The following is a 22,918-nucleotide window of genomic DNA, read 5'->3' on the forward strand; positions in this document are numbered from 1 at the left end:
GCCAGTGCTCCCCAGCCTTGGGGATGGGATCCTCTGTATGCTCATCGTATACACACCTGTACAAGTCTGTACACTCCACCCAAACTCTTAGAGGGTTTTAACCTGAGCAGCTTGATAGAAAATCCAGTAGGCTGACTTGGCTTGGTGTGTGTTTTTATAATGGCAGGGATTTTCATTTCTGRTACCTTCTTTTAGACTCCACATCCACTCATTATATATGAGAGTGATATCTCTGTACAAAGAGATCTTCAAATTTAATTAGCAAAACTCTAACTTTGATAATCTTTCAATATTCCCAGAGATCTGTCCCTTTCCCCCAGCTCCTCTTGGACATGGCTGATTACTGGAAGATTTACACACGGCTTCTTGACATTTCACCTCACCCTCACATTTCACCTTGCATTCCTATTAGCAGCCTGGTGTACTCTGTAAACAACAGAAACAGTTTGGAAAAGGCTGCTGAAGGTGCTATTGTCTAAGCATGGGGTGAGTTCTTGGGGGCAGCAGAGAGGGGGACACAGACTCTTGTTTTATTGAAGCTCCATCTGACTGTACAACAGTGCATGGTTTGAAAATGAAAATGCCTCCAGGAYAGTGAGAGAAACAAGAAACAAGTTGCTAGAGAAGAGATTATAAGAGTAAGAATTTCTTATCATGACAGAAGAGAGGTATTTTATTGTTACTTCTATGGGTCACCTAGTTACCACCCCACAGCTCAAACAACAAAAAGGTACAGTCCTACATGGTAAACCTGAGTGAAAAAAAAAAAAAAAACCTATTTCCACAACACAAGCAGAGGAGATAGTGATAGAAACAGGTCACCTGACCAGGCTAAACACTGGGGYTGCAGACAAGATGACATCAACGCATGTCAGCAGAAGCAGAAGTTACATTTGACTAGATGATCATCACTGCATTCAGAAAAATGATGGGAAACAGTCAATACACAATTGCATTCCCAGACAATACAGAAGGAGATCTCCGGGTTATGAACAATATAAATATACATTTAAATAACATACAAACTGAGATGCTTCAGTTTCTGTTGAATACAACCCATGACAATTCCTAACCCAAATTTCTTCTGCCACATGYGATCCAAGTCCAATTCCAGGATGGAGGCAAAAGATTTCATTCACATATACCACCAGCTAAACTGGATGGGACTTCCAACTAACACTTTTGCACAAGTTTTAMCCAGCTCTTTGAAAACCACCACTATCTAAGTTCTAATATGAGATTAAATGTACACACCACCCTGCCCAACCAGTAGCCAGTAACAGAAGTCTGCTATTAATATTAACAAATATTAATTGATGACTTTCCAATGACTTTGAATAAGCAGCACTGGCTTTACAAAGTGAAAAATAAGAATAAACTCTCTTTGGGAGAGATGGGACCTGTGGAAATTGCTCCGTCTAACACCCTATTCTAACTCAGAAAGTTAGATCAGGTTTCTARGAAATAGCATTGGTCCTCTTTTGTTACTGTACACTAAACTGTTCAGCAGCACTTTAAAAGGGCCTGTGCATTTTAATAGCTCATGTATGAGACAGCTGAAGCTAATGACTTTCTAAAACAGRATTAGCTCAAATTACTCAGGTTTGCCCATATCTTGCCAAGTCTCCAGATGTGAGATTTCCTGTATTCCTTGAGAAATCCTGCACTTTTTTTTCCCCTCAGTTGCACTCCTTGTATCTTTGAAACGTGCTACTGTGTACCACTGTTACTCCCAGTTGTCTGAGCAATCTGAATAACTAAATAAGCCATCTCAGCTAAATGTGAAGCACTGCCTCCTATTGAGAAGACCTCGGGAAAATTATCTCATCATCCTCACAGAAAGGGTTAGCAGATTTTCTACTTGCTGAGACCTGAATATACATTAACACCTTTCMTCTTTCTTTCCTTTCCCCAGTACCTTTGCTTGCCTGCCTTTGACCCATTCTGAAGTCACAGTCAATATCCTATTCAGACCCCACAATTTTGTATATTTATCAAACATAATAGTTGTTAGTATGAAAACTGCTGTTTCCAAGGCTTCATGAGGCCCTGTAGGTTTTAAGAAAAAACTATCAAAATGAGAGGAAAAATATTCTGTCACTTGAATKACCAAACAGAATACATTCAATAGGACAACTGAACAATTCACAGAGGTAGGCAACTCCTGGTTTTAGTTATGAAYGTATTAAGATTTCATGAACTCGGCTTCCTGCTTGGAGCTCTCCTTGCAAATAAAGCAATCTTCAGTCATGTTTTGAGTGACAGCTCAATTCAGCTTAGTTGGCCAGTTCCTTGCACTAGTCTTCCAAACAACGAATAATCTAAAATCTCTGATTGAAACCAAACCGAACCAAACACAATTTTTTACATACTCCACATTCTCTTTTTAAAATTTTTTATAAAATAAATACAAAAAATTAAGCGTTTGTCAATTCGAAGCTAAAGAAGGAAAAATATTGCTAGTCTGACAGAACTAGGAGGAAGAGAAGCATGTCAAATCTCAGTTGTATCAATAGCAAGCTTGCAAGGAGAGGAGGTAGAAAAAAGGCAGAAAAAGCAGGAGTACCTACTGGGAAGACCATCTAGAATACCTTATTTTGGAATATTAAAATTTGACAAAATTATCTAATTATTATTAATAAAATTCAGTACAAATATGCCAAAGAGCAATTTGTACTGCATAGAAATCAGGGATGGGTTTTGCACTGACCTTTTTATTTCCTTATGAAGAAAGACCTGATAATAATAATTCTTCTCAAGAGAAAAGATAAAGGTCATCACAAGCAAGTTCATTGTGGATATGCACACAATGATKATAATGAAGAATAAAAGAAATTACAGAGATCCACTTCCAGAAACTCATTCATTGATTTCCCATTTTCAAATCCACAGACACTTTCTATTTACAAATAGAGGCACTATTTTGGGGATTTTTTTTTGTCAGAAATCAATTATCTTGTTTAATCCTATATGCTGAGTGAACTGGTCAGAATATATTAAACTCAGAAATMAAAAAATAATTTGATGGGCCATCAAAGAAGGTGAAAATTTCATAAGTTACTTCAAAAGCCAACTCATTGCAAATTTCCTTAGTTTTATTAGGTATTTTTTAAAATGTTACCTTTATTTTTTGATCAAGATATTAGATAATTAYTTCCACACCTGAACAGAAACATCTCAGAAGATAAAGTTTCATGTGTAATTTCAACAAAAGCACAATTTTGGCTCCACATCTAAAATTGTTCCTAAAGCCTCAATTTTGGCATACAAAATTGAGGCAATAGATAKCCTACCTAAATCCATACTTAAATGTTTAAAGAAAGAATCAAATCTTTTATGATACTACCCTTAACAGGTCTTAACAATGTAAAGCAAAGYTTTTGGGGTTCAATGCTTCTACATGCTCATCTAATTATTCAGCTGATAAACAAAAAATGCTCCCTTCTCTGTTCCCCCTCATCCTAAAAATAAAAATAGTTGCAATTATTGGACAGAATGAAAATTAAGTTTCTCAAAGGGACAAAACAAATAATTTTAAAGTTTATTCCATGGTTCTATTGTAGGTTCRTAGGAGTCTGTGCTAGGTATTGCTGGCCTAAATACATGTGGCATGTACATAAGTATATTCTTATAAACATAATAAAGATTTATATTAATTCACTGTAACTAAAATAGATTTGTTTGTTCTCTCAACCTGTAATAGCTTTTAGCTATGTAAATAGTTTAAGTGTTCAACATGACATTTTATAAACCTTATTATTAAAATGTTTTGCTAAAATAAATGTGGTGGCTATTAAAATCTACATAGAAAATATAAATAGTCCCCAATGTAAATACATTTAGCAATCAAATATTCAATTAACTAATCTATACTGTATAACTGTACTACAGTGTTATTTGACAAYCATGTACAGCAGTTATATTTCTCAAGCTAAAATTTATATGATAGAAAGTCTGTAAATGTCAAGTAAAGTTTCTCATGATCATTGATCAGCAGCAAGTCTTAAATTTAAAAGCCATTTCTGAAAACTACATATCCTTAATTGTGACAAATGGGACTTGACATAATATTTACATACAGAGAATTCATAAAGAAAGCATCTTGCTTAAACCATATAATATCCTATAATAATCTCCAGGGTTAATGTATTCAAATTTATAGTATGATTCCTGARCTTACTCAAAAAAGGGACAAAAGACAAGGCATAGCTCACTTCAGTGAAAGGAAATACAATACAGTTGTTGGCATGTTTCCACAAAAGTCTGGCTCCCAGATGCTTCTCCTGTAACTCCTTTAAAAATGTTATACCAAGACATTTTTGTATTCCCTGTGTTGATCATTAACTACACATWGACAAAAAAAAATTCAACAGTTCTGACCCTTTAGATATTTTCATTAAAAGTAACAAACCCACACTACTGCCACTTTGCACTGTTTGTGGCCTAGGCCTTTAAATRAAATTTTGTCAACTATGCTAAATCCTTTCTCCAACTGAAATGACAAAATAGAGCAAAAATATTCTTGCTGTGATTCACTAATATCAGATTAAATGAGAAAGATGCAGAAAATTATAGCTGCAATGCAGACTATTTACGATACTTTGGATAACCTTCCCATATTAATTTCTACAAACACTATCCCATTCCTTGATTCTCATACATTAGGTTTATATTGGGATCTGCCACTCTGGATGTCAGATCTAGTTAGCCTACATGCCACATACCACAATGAACCTCAGAGAGAAGCAGGACACTGGGATATGGCAGTAGTTCATAAGCAGGAGATGACAACTGCTCCCCAGGCAGCTCCCCAGGCCAGTATGGGATTAGCATGCAGTTGTACCTCAAAAGAACCCAGGGCTTCTAGAGCCCCGTCCTATCARAATTCACTCAGAGCCAGTGCTTTTGGATTACTGAGCTCACATGCCAGAGCCACAACACAGTCCCAATTGTACTGGCAGAGCACTACTTGTACTGAGCTAGGCAGTTTACCCAGGAGCTASGCTTTATGACTTGTATGGAAGTTATAACAAAATCATATCCATGCTGAAGTTTTGTTTATTGAATCATCTGAAATTGCAGTTCAACATCTACTAATAGGAATGTGCCACTTTTTATCACAGAATCAYACAATCATTCAGGTTGAGAGTAACTTCAATGTCAYCTCATTCCAAACCCCCTGCCATGGRCAGGGACAGCTTCCACTGGATCAGGTTCCTCAAAGCTCCACATAACCCAGCCTAAAACACTTCCAGTGATGTGGGGCATCTACAACTTCTCTGGACAACCTGTTCCAGTGCCTCACCATCCTCACAGCAAACTCTTTCTTCCTAATATCTATTCTTAATATTTAAGGAAATAAAATTTGAGAGTGGTATGCAAACAAGATAAATTCAGTTAGTAYATTTTGGAACAACGGAAGCACGACCCTCATGCTAGGATCCACAGGCTTTCCGGTAGATAATGCTTTGTTTTRCAAGTGCAATTCCTTCCTTTCATTCACAGTTTTATGTTAAGATTCAAGGACAGAATAATTGTTACAGCCTGCTAAGACAGAACACTTCCATAACCCAAAGATGGAAGTACTGAAACATCTTTAAGGATATTTTRAGTTCCAGAGATCCTAAACTAGTTTTCATTAAAACACAAACTCGAGTCTTTAGGTGGAGGCAATAAGATCTTCTAGGAAAAATTAGATTAAAAATAAAAAAGGACTGAAATAAAATACCCACTGTGACAACCATCCACTCTCTGGATAAGAAGACTGTCCTGCTATCCTGCTTTATAATACAGATCTCAGTGATGTGSCAAAAAACTTTCCTCAGTCTCTTCTGGCATCTTAAGAAAAGATTCTCCCCTTTGCTGCTGAAGCTTATCCGTGTGCCTGCTTTTCCCYAGAGCATCCCTCTCTACTCTAGGGCACAGCAGATTGCTGCATCTTACCCTCTCTGCCTGGTCCACTGTATGGTCTAGGAACTGGACCCTGCTGACTACTTTCCTTTCCCAGGAGGAACCATCYTGCTTCTTTCAAAAACTTGTACCCAGCCCAGGAAGCAGCAGCCAAGACAAGGAAACAAGCAGCCCTGTGTTACCTTCATTATTTATGTGTAAACTAAACACGGCATCTATTGCAAACATACAAACAAATCAGATATACATGCAAACAGCCAGAAAAGCTCATGAAGCTCTGGTTAATTGGTAATGTTTTGTTTGGCTAATTCCTCCATTTTAAGGAGAGTGGGAAGAAAAGTGAGTAGCAAACTGAAAGGAAAASACATATACAGAAGGATTTATGCTGATGCATTTCTTAAGGCTGAAAAAATTCAAATCAGAGATTTGAATCTATAGCAACAGAATGATTAATTCAGGCTTTAAAGCCCACCTTGCTAGGTCTTATTTGAGAATTCAGTTGTACAAATTATGGTTCTTTAATAGCTACCTTGTGGAAACCAGAAAAGTTGAGAAGCGATAGCCTGAGGCACCATATAACCTCTGGTTGCTCGTTTCTCAAAAAACTCTATCTAATGGTTTTAATAGCCTGATATGCAGTCATTCATCACAAATACAAAAAAATTAAGRTTCTTTGATCTATCTATATAGTATTTACCACATTTATACCCAAGCAGTAGAACAGGCCCGATATTTATTTATATTTTCATAAATATACATAATAAAATTGATATTTTCCTTTTAACTTGCTAAACTGCAGCAATTCCTCAAATTCATGGTTAATGAAGTATCTCTCATAACAAGACATTTCTTCTGAATGCTTTGCATTAGGTGTATTGCACTSCTTCTCAATAAGATAAAAACAGTGCCACCGTAGAAAGCTTTGCTTTTATAATAATGTATTTGGGGCCCAAAACCCATTGAAGACATGCATGCATAACAAAGCTTTGTTCACATTTAACATGAAGCCAGCTGTCAGGGTCAATACTGAAARMACTATGATAGAAATAAAATTACTTTGTTTGATTTTTTTCTTGCCAGGATGACAAGTTTTTCTGAGACAGGATTCTATCCTTAATAGCAAACAGTTTCTGTCAYATACTGTTCACATCAGATTGGTTGTACAAATCAATAGAGTCAAACTTTGTTTAACACAGGTAGAAAGAAAATAGTATAAAAATTACTGACCAGTCCTYGCAATAAAATATCTTCTTTCAGTAAGTAAATTCATTTCAGTAACTTGTGTGCTAATTAGTTTTTGAAGGAGTTCTTTAAACATAGAAGAGTATGATTAAAAATACTTCCTTTTAGATATGCCTTCTAATTTTAAGCAAGTTTTAAAATGTCACTACACAATAAACCCTAGTTTATTCAGTGGTGMATTTTTTGTTAATTTTGTTTTCATTTGATTGTTTTGGTCTGATTGGATTTTAGGGTACTTTTCTTTCAATGTTTGAAATACAGAAATAAAATTCAGCATTTGCTRACCTGAAACTTTGATAAACACAGCCTTTCCAACATGAACTCTTTCAATTTCTTCTAACAGTTGACCACAACATCAGGAAGAACACTTCTATTTTCACCACTTGTAAACTCTGAAATCTATGAAGGCTGAAATACCTGAAAACTATGAAGTCTATCATGCAGTTCAAAGAKGGGAGAATAAATTCCTATACCTAATAGCACACACTTTCCATTTACTGTAGATACTGTAATTGTCTGCTCTGAATCTCATAACTGACCAAATTTTCTGCAGCAGAGGTATATCACTAAATAAARAACACTTTTCTAAAAGTATTTCTCAATAGAGAAACTCACTCCGAGTCCAGTCAGTCAATATACCTCTCACATGCAAATCAGACTAAATATGAATACTCAGTTATTATTCCACTTTTACTGGCCTCCTCACTTGCACGTTTGCAAACGTGTGTGTGAGATGAGGGAATGGGTTGAATTGCACCACGGACAGTAGGCTTTCTGACAGCTATGGGCCACCTGTTGTTCACAGACAGCCACTTTATATTCACTTCAAAAGAAATGCAGAAGAGCCTGTGAACCTTATTTTTCCTTACAAAGACCTGCCACTTCCCACTCAATGGACATGTCATTCTTTACAGCTACACCAGATTGTCTTACCTCCTCTTCTGTCACTGACACCCAACATCAAGAGAAAAAAGGGCTCCCACTTTAGATGTAGGATTACAGTAATTGAAGATAATGCCCAAGCTCTTGTGGCAAACAAAAGCTGAGGTCCAGGTATCAAGTTCCTAACCACCTTGTGGATGCAATGTCTTTAAATATTTATCTGGATTCATAACTCACATCTCGTGAGCCYTTAGTATTAGCTGAAGGACAATTTCAGGGTATTTATAAATCCCAGAGTACTGCCTCAAAATCCAGAGTGACAGAATTCAGACAGGGCTCAATTTCAACAATATCCAGGGATTCAACGATATCCACTTAAAAGAGATTTCCATGGCTGACACTTCTTGGACCTAAAAAAAAATTCTTTCTTTATTACTCTCTGACACTATAAGGTAGCTCACATCTGCTTTTCACTGCTTTTGTATTACTTGTATTACTTTAATTASTTGTGAATTACAACAAACTGACTAAGCCCTGTAGCACCCCCTTGTCCTTATTCTGGTACTCCACTATTAGCAAGACAGTATGTGCAAAAATACTGCATATATACAATGTGCAAAAACACTCCATATATACAATGCACAAAAAAAAAATTCTATTGCTGTGTTCTTGAATCTCAAAAATGTTTTCATGAAAATTATTCAAAAAACTTTCAGAAATTATTTTGAAAAMTTATCTTACTAATTAAAAGCACTTAGAATTCTTTCTGTGGAAAAGAAAATATATAGCACATCASCATTATATACTACTTCTGGAAAGAAGTAAAGAATTTCCTAACTACTGACGGCAAGCAATAAACACTGGGAGGAATTTGGACCATATGCTAAGATACATAATACAATGACTTAACAGCAACGATCACAGGTAACATCTCAGACTCCATAATCACCTGTGTCTCTGCAGACCTAAACCCACTCTTCTGGTTTGCAATGACCAATTAACAGTTTGTTTCTTTAAGCTTACTGGGTTTAGGAACTGATTATACAGCTGTAATGCACAACTGAGATTGTGCTCGGCATGAAACGCTGGGTTTTGACCCACATACCCTGATGGCGCTGTACTGGAAACTCTAAAAGAAGCAAAGGTGTCCTGAAAAAGAATTTTCATTAACACAATGCTGTGAAATCTTCACTTCTAGTGTCAAAAAGTCAATATATTTGACACTACATCTTGAGAAAACAAATATTTGCCATGAGTGTTCAATGACTGACAGATTAAACTTACATTCAACCTCCACTACATAATTATTACTTCCTTCTTCCCAAGAAGAGGTAAATCAGAAATCATGTTCATTTCCTCCCCCTTTACACTCATGAAAATGGTACATGATGAAACATGCTTCCTCAAAACTCTAGCAGTCCAGCTAGAAGAGAGGATGAGGATGGTATTAAATTATGCTGCCTAACTGCAGCAGTTTACTGTCGGAAAAAATTAAGCATCAAAGCTGCTTAAAGAGACAACAATAAGAAAGACACAGGATGGTCATTCCCTACCTTCATATTCAATGTCAGAAATGTTCTGAAGCAACATTAATATAATTTTTAACTATTTAAAATGCTTTGTTTAAAATAAATAAYGAATTAAAGTGTTTCTTTACATAGCACACTTCTTATTGCATGGAAGTTAGGACATTTCTTGCCTTTCCCTGGGCTTTGCCTTACTTACAGAGTTTCCCTACCTAAGCTTCCAGCTACACTGCAAAACAGAATTATTGCCCACAAGCCTGGGCTTGACTAAACTGTTTGGCAGAGGATAGATAGCAGGAATCAAAAGACAAAAGCCAGGTTTCCATTCCCATCATCCATTGCCCAATCAGAGCTTGAATCAATGATAAAATTTATTTTATAGAAAACTTAGAATTAATGTAAGTTGTATTGGCTGAAGATCACCACAGCACTGAATTTCACTATCCTTACCCTTTCTCAACTGAAAGTTCTCCGTGTTGTGGACAGGCTAAGAAGGAATACCTAAAGCCACAGTGCCAGTCTTGTGTCCCATTACATTGCTTCAGGATTTTCAACCTTATGTGTTCTTRTGTAAGGGCAGGTTTTACCATCATGCACTGAATAAGCACAACCAAAATAAGAATCAAAACTTACCTTTAGAATCATTTTAATAGAAACAGTATTGTATACCATGGAAAGTATTGCTACAATGCAAGTTTGTGAGGAGAAAGAGAACAGAAGAAAAAAGCCAACACCAAATTGAAAATTAAGGTAAGTATGTTAGCTTAGATTAATACCTCTTTTCTCCTGTTGTGCCAGAGTGTGGTGGGCAGGACACAAATTGAATTGAAGTTGAAGAAAGGATTAAGGTAGCAGGCAGTAATCAACACTGCAGTTTGGGTATGTGCTCTGCACAGATGTGAAACCACAGAAGACACTACTGAAGGCACTTAAAATTATGTCACTGAARCCTCAAATTAATAAAAACATTCTGTCTTCAAGGCCTGTAACAGATGGGAACAACTTTAAAACTGGCACATGTTCTCTTTTATGACAAGGACAACTCCATTGTTTAAAACACCACTAAGCTAAAAACTGTATGCATCSATGTGGCTCTACCCAGAACACAGAGTTATTTAACACTACAGTTTCAGAAACTGTTTTTATGCTACAGCTTACAATATTCAGCTGTGGACTGCAAAATTATGTATCGTGTACTAAAGCAGAAAAAAAATAGCTAATTAAGAAAAATGGTCCTTTACCAAAAATACGTTTAATTTTGCTTAGCCAAGTTTTCCTCCATTATTTTATTAAAAACCAAAAATATTAAAGCCTACTTTGCTGAAGGCAGTATAAAGATTCCTTTTCCTGAARAATCATCCAAGGGAAGTTTTACAASTTGGGAATTTTTTGAAAGTTCTGATGTTTTTGACTTGACCTGAATAACCGCAGTAGAACACTGACTAATACTGAGAATCAAGAAAATTATCCTTCCATGGTAAATAGGAATTTGTATATGCTATTAAAGAAGAAAGTGACTTAACAGATCAAAAGATTAAATTTCCCACATCTCTTTGTACCGCTCCCAACTATCAACCTGCCAGCAGACAGCACAAAGTGTATACCACTGAAATCTGTGCTTTAGGCTAATAGACTGTTCCCATTCTGGATACTGGTTTAAACCTATCCAGCTTCTGCTGGAAAACTCATCTACATTGAGTCTGCTGTCACAAGCAGGAGAAAAAAAAATAGCTAAGCAATGAGATAGCTAGAGAATACATCATCAGTCCTGATTACTGCAACAGTTCTCAGAAYTTCCCTATTTTCAAAACTGTGCAAAAAATGTCCCTATCCTTTTCTTAATTGAAAAACCAAATATCATCAACTGAACTGGCTTAATTTACTTCTGAAATGCTGGTATGAAAAACCACAGAAATGTAAAATTTTACTTACTTGAGAAAATGCAAATTATAACCAAATAAATCATAACAGGGTACAATGAGCTGTGCACTTTAAATTCAATATTTACAAAGCTAGTGGATCTGTGAAAACAGAGGATTAGAATCCTCTGACATGAATATGCTTTGAGGATAAAAACAAAGTAAAGATTMATTTCTTCTCCTTCTTCACAAGGATCTAGTACATTTGCCTTCTGCATTCCAGACCTTAGTATAGCTTTGCAGCTGTACAAAYAATTTTTTTCTGTTCTCTTAACAAGCGTTCCAAATTTCTTATTTGTTCTTTATTATGAGACCAGGTAACAGCAGGGATAATGATGCTCCACCCTTTAACCATGAAAGGAAGAAAGAGTAATTCACTTACCTGGGAAAATAGAAAGGACAGCCAACTGTAATTAAATGCAACCCTTCAGGCCTAATTAAAGGAGATGAGACCAAACTGGARTTTCTTTTACCACCAAGTTTAGATGAACAGCAATACAAGAAACAAACACAGCCTACTCCTGTGAGGTTTGTCAACTAGCATTTCATCTAACACTCTTCAAAATGATATGGATTAAGAAGAGAAGGACTCTATAAAGCATCAGAGTCATAAGTCTGTAATTCCATTCAGCACAYCTATGGAAGATAAAAAGACTAAATAATCACCTAAATTGCAAACTTGTGCTTCATCTTTACTTAGTTAGATCAACACCTCACAATCAAAACTAAGCACTCCCCTGAAAAAGGTAAAATGGTCTTTCCTGAAAAGTTGGTGATTCAAATAGATGAGATGGAAAAAGCATAAGATAAAGGAAGATAATTCCTACTTGATAACATGAAAAGTATGCACACTCCAAGATCAAAGGGAAATAAATTAATTTTACTAAAAACTGAAACTAGATTTCTTTGTGATGTTGTTACATTTCAGGTTTATTACCCACATTAGGAGATAACAGCTCCTGGAAAGCTGACATAAAAATGGGATGTAAATGAAAATACTCTAAATTCCTGCAGAATCACACCAAGTCAGCAATTCTCTGAAGACAGAGCTCAAAGCAAAGAACTCAAAGTCTATATTAAACCAATGTCCTTCTCACAATGTTTTATGTATTACTGCTCCAGATTTGACAGTCAAATGAACAGGTAACAGTAGTAAAGCTCAAAAAATTTATCCCAGGATATATATAGAGCTTCTTTAACAAAAGCATAAGCAAGCATACCAGACCACTTTCTGTAAGAACCTCAGCATCCAAAAAGCACCGTAATAAGGTTTGGATGTATCTTGTAGCTATAAGATTAAGCCCTGTAATGTATATTTTTATATTCACTGCAGAGAATTTTTTAGCATGCATGATACACTGCATTCATTTCAGCAGAACAGGCATTCTGTGTTGAAGCAGTCTAAGTACAATTCAAATATACGGAACAATGAAGAAAATCCAGCTCTTAAAGATCTATAATTTATATCTTATAATTTTATGGYATTCATTTTCACAAAATGTTTGTTTTTTATCCATTTATTCACTGAAATGGCCTTAAATTGAAAACCAAGACAAAGTGTAAAATGTTATTTTCTCCAACGTATTTCCTCTCTCCAAATGTTCTTTTTTACCTAATAGATGCAGAAAGTTAGTGTCACATGACACAACTAATTTTTCTTCTCAAATTATTGCTGATAATTGCATTGCTCCAAACAGCAAGGGGTACCGAACTCTATTTCATGCAAAGTAATTATTAATTGTCATATCACTTTAAAGTATCATTCAACTAATGATAACTGAATTTTTTTTGAGAGCTTCCTAAAATTTAATAACAATCAGCCGCCTTTCTCCTAGTACTTGAATATCTATAAGCAAGAACTTTTGCCAAGCTCTTTTTCTTTTGTTTTGCCATCTGACAGATACAGYTGCACATTTAGAGCCATAATTATTYGACCTCTCTGGAAAGTCCACAGTAAAAAGTTTATGTATAATCACAGCCATCCTGGAAAACATGAAACAGAACAGCGTCAATACTCACATCGCTTTCTTTGCAGTTCATTTCCAGAGTCCTTTCAAACAAATATACTGTTTACTTGCAGGATTTTAATACCATATATTAGGCAGAAGCTGRTAACATTTGGAATGGTAGAGAACTTTTGCTTAACAGCAACACCAAAATGAATAAAGAAAAAAAAAAAATGGGCAAGCTGCTGGAAAAAGCTTGCTTTTCAAAGCAAGCTTGCCTTTTTCAAAGGCTTTTCAATTTTTTAATTAAAAGAAATCGCATACTAGAAAATGTTAATGAGCCAAAAGTCCCTTGAGTTCACTTCTACAYATTCTGAGCTATTTTGATGCCCCTGCTAAAGAAAACTGAACTGTTCTCGCTCAGAACTGAAGACATTCTTTTTTTCAATGTCATTGCAAAATCTGAAGTCTAAAAGTATCTTATTTGTTGTGTTACTTTACTCACTTGCTTTAAGCCACTCAGAGTTATCAAACTAGAAACAGAGAAGACAAAATTATCACAAGTCACAAAGTAAGAAAGAATTCAACAGTACCTTTAACTTCTTCATAAATGCTATCATCTGTCGGTTCACTGTTCACTTGTCCAACATCATCATATTCCTCTTCCTCCTCAGGAATAATATTAGATCCTGTATCTATGGAACAGTGGTTCAGAAAGTTAACATTTAATAGAAAAAAAATACCTAAGCAGAAATCATGCAAAATGAAAACAAAATTTTTCTATAACTTGTTCCTTCCAGTACATTCTGCCTTTTTTTTTTTCCCTCTGTTCAAGAGGAAAGAAAGAGTTTATATGAAGAAGCTTGTATAAGGGAGAGCTTGCAAGCTAAATAGTATTCTGGAAGAAAGACAAAAATCTTGAAAAAAAAGGAAAGACAAAAATCTTGAAAAAAAAGGAAAGTCTTATAAAAACTAGAACACAAATGAAAACTAGGACTTTCAATTGAGAACAAGGACTTTCTACTCAAAACTTGGACATGTGGGAATACTACATGTACTAACATGACAGATAAGTTAATGGACAGAACTACTGTCACTAAGTAGTACTGGCAATAAAGGTGACTGCTCWGCTGGCTGGCTTACCTTGAATTACRAATTTGACTTGCTGTACCCATTCCTCTGCTTCTTTGGGAGTGGCAGCTGCAAACTATTAAATGTTTATTAATAACTATTAGCAGTAATGACAAAAACACAACTACAATTTCATTAACAATAAAAAAGAGCGACTGTAACATTCTCGTCACTTCCTCAAGAAACCATTAGTAATTCTTTTCATGTCTTCTGGTACTTTTCTTGCAAGGATGCTTCTTATAATGTACAGCTAATTTTGACAAATTTACGTAATTGAAGGAGAGGATGATGGATTTGAAACTCTGATCAGCAGCTGGCAGCTGTGCAGAAAAAAGCTGCTTCTCTTCATCAATGTCAAAGCCAGAACTGATGAACAAAATTTGCCCTTGACAATTAGAAGACACCCATGAATTTCTTTAGACTGCTGGGTACAGTTTTCTTAAAAATGTTCTTGTCAGACTCCAACACACTACCTGACAGCTTAATTAACTGGCTTTCAACTGCAATCTCAGATATTTAAAACTTATTAAACTTACATTCCATATTGATGTCTAGCTGATAGATCTCTGAATTGCACAGCTGATATGTGCCTTTTCGTAGGTTTTCCTTGAAAAGCCATGACCAATACAATATGTATTTAACACTGATACATATTTTAACTTTCTTTTACTATTTAATTCATCCAAGAAATCACACAGACACACTATACAATAGATATTAAAATGCTAATATTGAAATGACCAATAGATAAAGATGATAGATTTCCTTGCTCTTGACCAAAAAGATAATATTTGAACACGTACATACATACTTTTAATCAGATTTTTTTCGTTAATATATGAATACACAATATAAGCAAGCATGGATTTCCTTTTTTCATTAAGATGTCAGTGACAGTTGTTTCACTGAAATGTTAATTCAGTAACTGGAATTGTAACAGCTTTATCAATTAAATTTCAAGTCAACATAAAAAAGTCCAACCTGATAAATGCGCTTATCTGGAGCAGAGATTTCAAAACAGCAATCTTTCTTTGCATCCTTCCGAAGGTTATTATTCATTCTGATGGTGTAGCCCTCTAAGGCAAATTCACCTTTCTGTTGTTTGTCTGTTGGAGATAAAAAACAAAGTTAGAGCTTCATTTACAACACTGAACGTAAGTGGCTCAGCAGGTTATCGCTTATTCAAATTTTGTTTTCTATTTCATGAATTTTGCAAAGAACAGGGAGGTTTTTAGTAAAATGATTAAGTGATGCTTCTRGAGATAAAGCTTTATTTTAAGGGAAGATGTACCCAAAAGCACATTTTTCTGTAGGATGCCTAAGGAATTCCACAGGGGGATGTTTGCAGATGGTGGTCTTATTTAGTAAGAAGTGCATGTTATGACACTTGTATCTAGGGAAAGCCAAGAACTGGAACTTGCAAGACACGTTTCCTATAAATCAGTGTCTCTTTCAGGTTCAGTAAACCAATGGGAAAACCTGTCTAGCTCAGAACTTGCTGAGCTCCCTCCTAAACYAACCACTTCACTCAAAAAATAAACTTCAAGCTCCTTTTTAAGCAATTGGAAAAGCTGCTTTTCACATTCGCCCACTCACTCCCAGATGTGCCTYCTTTCCACATGGCAAAAATACAGAATGAATTTTGTTATAGATTCAGGTCTGTGCGTCTGTGYTCATTCCAAAAGCATTTCTCTCAAAACAGCAAATGTTTAATTAGCTAATAAAAGTACTGAGCCCTACCACAGTTTATTATGTACAGCCATGTGGTTGCTGTAAAGACAATTTTACTTTTCAAAGGTTCTGGTTTTTAAAAGTATCACTTACAACAGATCTGACTTTAAATACACTGCATGTTGGGCAAGCGGCACCTGTGCACTCCTTTTGAGCCCTTCGGACCAAACTCTGMATCAGATTTTATGTGCTCTGGCATATTTTGGTGAATATTAAAAGCAAACCAAAAATGTAAAAGCAATTATGTTTTGCAATTTTTACAGATCACAGTGCAGCATTCAACTGAAGATAGGCATCATGACTCACATTTTGCACAGGCAAACAAAGTGCAGTTGCATATTTAAAAAAAAAAAAAAGCCATTTAGCGTGGGGTTTTTTTTACAGAAAAGGATTAATTAACAATAAGCACCAGGCACAGCAGCAAAACTACTTTAAGTAATGCTGAATCTAACTTAGGTGCAAATTAAGCATTGATTGCTTATGCTTGTCAACAAAAGGACAAAACTTCTACAGTAGATAAAACAGGAAAACTATAGTTTTCAACAAATTTTTGTCATATTTCTAGAATCTTTATAGGAAAGAAAATCTGTTTCCACTCCTGAGAGGGCAAAAATTGGCTAACACAGCAATGTGAACATAAATGCAYATAAGGGCAGTCACCAGTCAAACACTCTTGCTAGTAATCTTACATGCACATATACATATATTCTCTGTCCTTCCACCTTTTTATGAACTCTCACCCAGGRCAAGTAAATACCAAATAACACAATTATATGAGAAAATACAGGGCACTATTCTATTTTCACTTCTAGTCCCTTCCCCACAGTAAGTTTTATTCTGTCTTAAGTAAGTACTAATAATACCGTACTAATATTTCATATTTGCTCAATCTTCCACCCCTGTTTCAAACAGCACACACATGCAAAATTCACACCAAGGCAGATATTAGAAATAATAATTTGCAATAGGTTAACTAGGTCCCTTTTAATGAAATWTTCATTTCTGCCTAGGAATGTTTTTGTTCCCTCACCAGTGACCTCAGGGAGAAGATGAAGTGAAACACATCAATTTCTCACTCTCCCATGCTGGAGGTTTATCAAAACCCTAGAAGATAGGAGCATGCAGGCAGAATAAACAAACACGAGGTTCAAAAGGTAAAAACATTTTGTCAAGATAAAAATGAGGCAAGTATTCAAATTTACTCTCTTGGATTATTTCTGAGACTGCTTCTCTGTGACAYGGATGATCCCTTTTATGGTAATACACTTTTACAGAGCTAATCTCCAGTGATCTCTGCACYGGTACTCATTCTTTCAAAGAGCATTGCAGTTAAACCACAAAGATGCTGTATTTTGGAAAAGGATGGTGCATGCATCCATATCCCATTTGATTGTTTTGCTGTTTATATGGTTTTTATCTTATCTCCTTGAACACAATATTTTAGAGCTAATGAAAATTACCTGTATGCACCACCAAATATATATATATATATACATATATATATATATACACACAAAGATACACACACACACATATATATATATATATATATATATATATATCCTTTGCTATTATATTTTTCCAATGACCATTATAGCAATAGACTAGATTTAGCATTGTTACTTTTACTTCCAATTGTCTTAGCAGTAATCTCTGATTAAAGTACAGTGTGGCGTCATGCATATACCTAAAATGTTGAAAGTGAGGAAATTCTAAGACAATGAGATACTTCACAGCCCTGACTCAAACCTAYAAAAGCTGAGAGAAAGACTCAGTACACATTCACATTCCCTGTGGCAGCAAGCCAGAGACAAGACCTAAAAAYGGCTCCACAAATACCGAATGGCAGAACACAGGTCCAGCTCAGCTGCCTGCTCTGATGGTGACAAACAATGGAAGTCTACAAATCCTGTTTGCTCCTGCAGAATACACCTTTCCAGTTAGGACTGGAGGCCAACCACGGCCAAACCATGACCCACAGCAGCTGCTTGGCCAGGCACAGTAGATGCAGGCTCAAAGGCAGAGCTGTCCTGGGATCATCAGACTCCACAATCACCTCCATTTCACTTATCAGCACAGGCTTACAGCTAAATGGGGACAAACTTTTGGTTTCAAGATGCCCTGTGAAGCCGGTGCCACAGCAACTCCTGCGAACTTTCACATCCAGAGTTAAATTGTTTATATCAGAAATATTTTTGGGAGACTGTGCTTTAGAAAGAATTAAGCAGTTTCCAATATTTAAAAATCTTAAGACTTAAAGATTTTACATGGAGACTTAAAAATGGATATTGTTTGTTCTTATGGCAGGAGTCTCAACAGTAGCTTCAAGAAACACATTTACATTACAGAGATAGAACTTTCATTTTGAACCCCAAAATCGGAGCCAGAGTTTTGCTAAGGCAGAAATACAACAGCATATTTAGGAGAAACGAGGGAGACATATGCTGACAGAACACACTTCTCTGAAGAACAATAACATTTTTGCTGTCTATTATTTTCTCAAGATAGAGCTTTTCAATTCAACAACAGGAAAACCTTAAATTGTCCCAGAAAAACATAAAACAGAAATGCAAAAAGTGTGATATCAGTCTTGTAAAAGCAAAAACGATTGTGAACATCATCAAGCGAAGTTGTTCCACAATGAAGCCAAATCTCATTTCAACATAAGTTGTTCTTTGCACTCATCCGCTCACCCTCCTCCCTCCCCTTCGTCCCATGTCAGGCACACAACAGAAAAATAAATCTGTGCCTGTGCATATCATTTTGCAACAGGAATTTATAATAACAAAAAAGTAGTACAGCAGAGAGGAGAGTCAGGCACAACATATTTTTTTWAAAAATCAAAGCTAGCACACAGATACTTGAGAGAAATAAATATGAGAGGGGCTATATTTAAAATAGAGGAACTTCAGATCTGAATACAACTTGAAAGCCTTTAAACATTTCTCTTACATATAAAATTCATTCATCCTAAAAACAGTTAAATGTTGTTAACAACAGAAACAGAGCCAATATTATATTGGGTAAAGAGAGTCTCAAGGGAAGCAGAGRAAAAGCATTTTGAAGTAACCTTGCGTAACTAAGTCCATGGGAACATTTAAAACAAAGAAGGGTAAACCTTCAATGAGATCTTGAAATTACTGGGTTGTAAATTTGAAGCCTAAGGCGATGTGCTCATATTATTAGCACATGTAAGAAGAATTAGTGCACTCTGAAGAACAGAGGACTCGGATAGTAGAAAGGCAAGAAGTTACAGAGAAAGACATAAGGAACAAAGGCAAACAGAAAGATTTCAGGGAGTGATAAAGTATTTATAGATACTATTACAATTTACAATTAACTCTCTTCATCTTGAAATTAGGAGCCTGTAAGATTTTAGTTTACATGGCTTCATGCTAAATGTATTTTCACTTACTTTTCCATGTGCAGGCTGTCTGCTATCTAAAAATAGTTCAGTGTAAGTAACTCCAAAATGGTAATTTCTTTTCCAGCTTTTGGAACAGTCTTTTCCAAAGGCATGCAAAAAACTTCTTCCCTTTTAGACAGCAGATCTGAAATTTAATTAACCTTTTTTTCTTCTTCTTCTTCATCTTTCCTTTAACCTAGCCCTCTCAAAAACTGAAATTGTAAAATAATTAAGAAATGGAGGCAGTGATTTAGCACACTGAATTGTTTATATTCAGTTTGCTTATACCCAGTAGTAATTTTTTAATAATGCATTATTACAAGCAGATGTGACTGTCAAGGTCTGAATTTAACAGTCTCATAGCAGAAGATCCAATACACATTAGATAGATGCCTTTGCCTGTCATCACCCTGCTACAGCACAGTCCTGTTGAACATGCAAAATTCCCCTTTCTGCCCAAATAGAAGTAGTTCACCACTGGTCTGGTCATCACTACCTTATTATTATCATATTTTTCAGAGAAATACAAAATTATCATGTCCTGTTTTGCTAAAACTACAGAAAAGAACAAAAAATAAACTTAGACTTATCTAAAAGCCTCTGAATTATACCACTCTAAAATCATATTACTGGCGGGCAGGCAGATATAATTTTCAAGTTATAAAAATGAAAATAAATTTTTAGTGCCCATTAGCAGGGGGAAAATTACCATAATGTTATCAATTACTGTCTTGCTAAACATTTAGCTGATCTCTCCAGTTTGCTGAGACAGAAGGGCATATAACATTGTGGCCTAGTGAGAAAGAAGTAATGAAGCCATTAATTCAATCATTTATAAAGCAACAAATTAACTTTCCTTCTTCACATGCACTTTGAGGTCTGAAAGGTTATCCATACCATCTCGGTGTCTGAGGACACAGGAACAGCCAGAGATTATATAGAAAAATGAGAGAAAACCAGGGTACTCAACTCAGGGTACAACTGCATGGAAGAAAATAAAAGAAAGGACTATAAGAGATTTATGGAAGGAAAGACTATGAAAGGATACCCAGGCAAGCTTCTCAAAATCCCACCCAGATCTGATATTTGAACACAGTGCTCTGCAATGCTGTGGGCCATGTGCTGGCAAACGATACCACAGCACAGGCATATTTACACACATGCTGCCCGCAATACCTATTTCTGACATGATTAGCTCAAACTTTAAGCCTTGTTTCTCCACCTACTCYATTTATCAGTGATCAAGGGAAAAAATGTAGATGACTCACTCAGACCTGTCTATRTTGCAGGTATAAATTAATCACATTGTTTCACTACCCAATGCTGCACCAAATGCAGGAGAAAATAGAAGAGAAAACAAGGAAACAAGACATACACCAGCCTGCAGGCAGTACAACCATTGAAAGGATGTTTGCAGTCTCGCAGGTRAACACATACACACAGACAAACATCCAGCCATTTACTGTAGTTCACAGGCTTTATCTAGTACTGTATACTTTTGGATACATTTTTCATCATTCAGCTTGCAGTAAATGATTCTGAAACCCTTTCTTACATGTTTGCGAGCTTTATACACTTCCACACTTCTTGCTGTCCCAAGCAAAAAGGAGAAAGAAGAATTAGAAGTGYTTTGGAAGCAATAAATCTATACAAATAATTTAAAGGCATTCTAAAGCCTCCTGTTTACCACTCAGTTATATTCCCACTGATACTYAAGCATGCAAATCAAACCTTGGTCAACAAAACACACTTTACAGCAGACACAAAATAKCTTTCATAGATTATTCACCTACGTGTCTGATTTGAAAAACAGACAYAATTCAGAAACAAGTCAAGATGGACCTAGAAATCCCTGCTGCCATTCAGCATTACAACCCCCAACACACAGGCAGCCCACTACCCACTTAAGGTGATACAGGCAGCAGGACTGAGTACATATGGAATCCTCATAACTCTGAAACCAGGTTGAGGTGTTCTGCACAAAGCCACCCAAACACATACTTCCATGCTGTTCTACAGCTGATAAGGACACACATTGAATTTCTACACGGTCCAAGTTACCAGGTACAGCATCAAGGRTCACCGAAAAAGGTGGCCCCCAGCACAACAGTATACTAAAGCAGGTACCACGGCTGGCCACAACAGTGGGAGTGAAAACAGTTGCAGGGAGTAAATGCCAGACCTGCTCAGGATTGCCTCATCACACACCTCATCCATGCTGACAATCTGCAGCTGAACAGYGTGATAAACTGCAGCACATATGCTCGCAACCATTAGGATGACAGCTCACTTCTAACAGCACACTAGTCTGCCATGGCTGCTGTCCAGTTTCTGCACCATGACAGTGAGTCGCTTCTGCACYGGAACAGGCACTTCCTTATACCATGGCATCACAGGCCTGAATAAAGAACCTCTGACCAGTCTAGAAAAAAAGCTTTTTTTTATTCAAAGGCAAGTTCAGGAGTGACTTAATAATTCCATATTACAAAATTAAGTCACTACACCACGCTTAACTAGATTTTTCCACTACAAGCACCAATCCAGTTGAGGTAGGGCAGAAATTCATGCATCTGATTTGTTTGCTTCCTCCATGAATTACTGTTYGGAGTTCAATCACGCCATGCTGTCTACAACTACCTGAAAGTAGGCAGCAACAAGGTGGGGGTCAGTCTCTTCTTGCAAGTAACAAGTGATAGGACAAGAAGAAACAKCCTTAAGTTGTGCCAGGGAAGATTTAGATTAGATATTAGGAATTTTTTTTTCACCTAAAGGTTTTTGAAGTATTGGAACAGGCTGTTCAGGGAAGTGGTGGAGTCACTATCCCTGTAGGTATTTACTAGACATGCAAATGTGGCACTTAGGACAGGGTTTAGTAGTGGYCTTGGCAGTGCTGCATTAATGCTTACACTCCATGAGGTCTCTTAGAGRTCTTTTCCAATCTAAATGATTCTATGATTCAATACAGTTCCCATGAACCATATGCCTCTCCCATATCATTAGGTTATGTTTAGGATGACCTTCCCCAAACAATCTGCAGCCTATAAAAGCTGTAAATGCAATAGTCAAAAAAACTGTCGATAGATTCACAAACAAAAGAGATCCTACAGAATAGCACAGTCAATTCCTAACACGACAAAAACTTTCTGAGTGCTAGGGAATGCATTTCCATGTATCTTAACTTTCAACACAGATAATAAAAATTGCAACACAGACTTGATAAGCAAG

General features: G+C 36.2%; 1 protein-coding gene across 1 annotated transcript in view; it reads right to left on the bottom strand.

Moving 5' to 3' along the window:
- The window catches only part of SKAP2 (src kinase associated phosphoprotein 2), a 117,855-nt gene that overhangs the window by 22,923 nt on the left and 72,014 nt on the right, over positions 1-22,918 (bottom strand). Inside the window, exons 7-9 of the mRNA XM_057365488.1 lie at positions 15,538-15,662; positions 14,569-14,632; positions 14,019-14,120 (exon numbers count right to left, since the gene is read on the bottom strand). Of these exons, the coding sequence (XP_057221471.1) occupies positions 14,019-14,120; positions 14,569-14,632; positions 15,538-15,662 (291 nt within the window). The remainder of the gene's footprint in view (positions 1-14,018; positions 14,121-14,568; positions 14,633-15,537; positions 15,663-22,918) is intronic.

This window comes from Malurus melanocephalus, unplaced genomic scaffold (genome assembly GCF_030028575.1).
Source record: "Malurus melanocephalus ecotype Western Australia unplaced genomic scaffold, MMel_1.1 scaffold_53, whole genome shotgun sequence".
Taxonomy (NCBI): Eukaryota; Metazoa; Chordata; class Aves; order Passeriformes; family Maluridae; genus Malurus; species Malurus melanocephalus.